At 51.9% G+C, this 911-nt stretch overlaps 1 protein-coding gene across 1 annotated transcript; it reads right to left on the bottom strand.

Annotated features, from left to right (window-relative positions):
• Window positions 1-179: 179 nt before the first annotated feature.
• LOC130588712 (homeobox protein Hox-B6-like) lies at window positions 180-654 on the bottom strand. The gene has a single exon (XM_057389601.1). It carries the CDS (start codon window positions 615-617, stop codon window positions 180-182), a length of 438 nt encoding a protein of 145 aa, XP_057245584.1. The 5' UTR covers window positions 618-654.
• Between the last annotated feature and the right edge of the window lie 257 nt (window positions 655-911).

The following is a 911-nucleotide window of genomic DNA, read 5'->3' as shown; positions in this document are numbered from 1 at the left end:
TGCGCGTCAGCAGCGAGTTGGAGCCTCTCAAGTTCCTTCCCCCGCTGGAAGTTTTGGGCTCTAAATTAAACCTCATTCCTGTTTTTTCCCCTCTCTCGCTCGCTCTCTCTCTCCGCCGACAACAAATAAAAAAAGGAGCTTGGGGAAGGGAGGGGGGATTAGGGAGGAGATTGATTCATTTATTTCCGTAAAAAAAAAAAAATAAACTCACTATTGCAAGAATTCATCCGCTGCATCCACGGGTAAACGGGCGCGGAACATTTTTGCTCCTCGCTCTCTCCGAACGCGCTTTTGCTCTGCGCGCAATCCGCTTTGCGCGGAACTTCCGCGGCGAAAGGCGCCTCATCCAGGCCGGGAAGGGCGCACGAAGGGTCCTTATCCCTGAAAAATCCGCCGGGCGCGTAATCGCAAGCGGAGGCGCGGCCGWACGCTCCGCCGCTCTGCTGGTAGTAAGGAGAGGAGGAGTTGTAGCTCTTCTCCTGAGCTCCATAAGTGCCGGAGTAGCTCCTCAAAGGATCCGCGTAGCTCGAGGGGTAGAGCGGGATCTGTCCCAGGAAAGGTTCCTGCCCCGGMGCCAGACTCACCGGGAAAGTCGAGTTGACAAAATAAGAACTCATTGGAATCAGCCCTTTCCAGCCGTCCTTGATTTTATTTTTATTATTTTTTTATTTATTTTTTTTTCTCTCCGTTCGGGCTGTTTTTTTTTTACGATTTGTTGTGTTTTATAGTTAGTCCAAGCGCTTTAGCTATTAGCGGGATATCGGAGATTGGGTTTTAGCTGAAGGGAGATGGCGCGGTGCCAGCGAGGGACACAAGGAAATACAACCATCTGATCACGGGCTGACCAATCGCAGGCGCCTGAGGTTGCAAAATAGCACCCGAGAGGAGCTGAGATTGCACCAGGGACCCCC

The sequence above is a fragment of the Malurus melanocephalus genome, unplaced genomic scaffold (assembly GCF_030028575.1).
Source record: "Malurus melanocephalus ecotype Western Australia unplaced genomic scaffold, MMel_1.1 scaffold_10596, whole genome shotgun sequence".
NCBI lineage: Eukaryota > Metazoa > Chordata > Aves > Passeriformes > Maluridae > Malurus > Malurus melanocephalus.
This window is presented reverse-complemented; position numbering and strand designations above follow the sequence as displayed.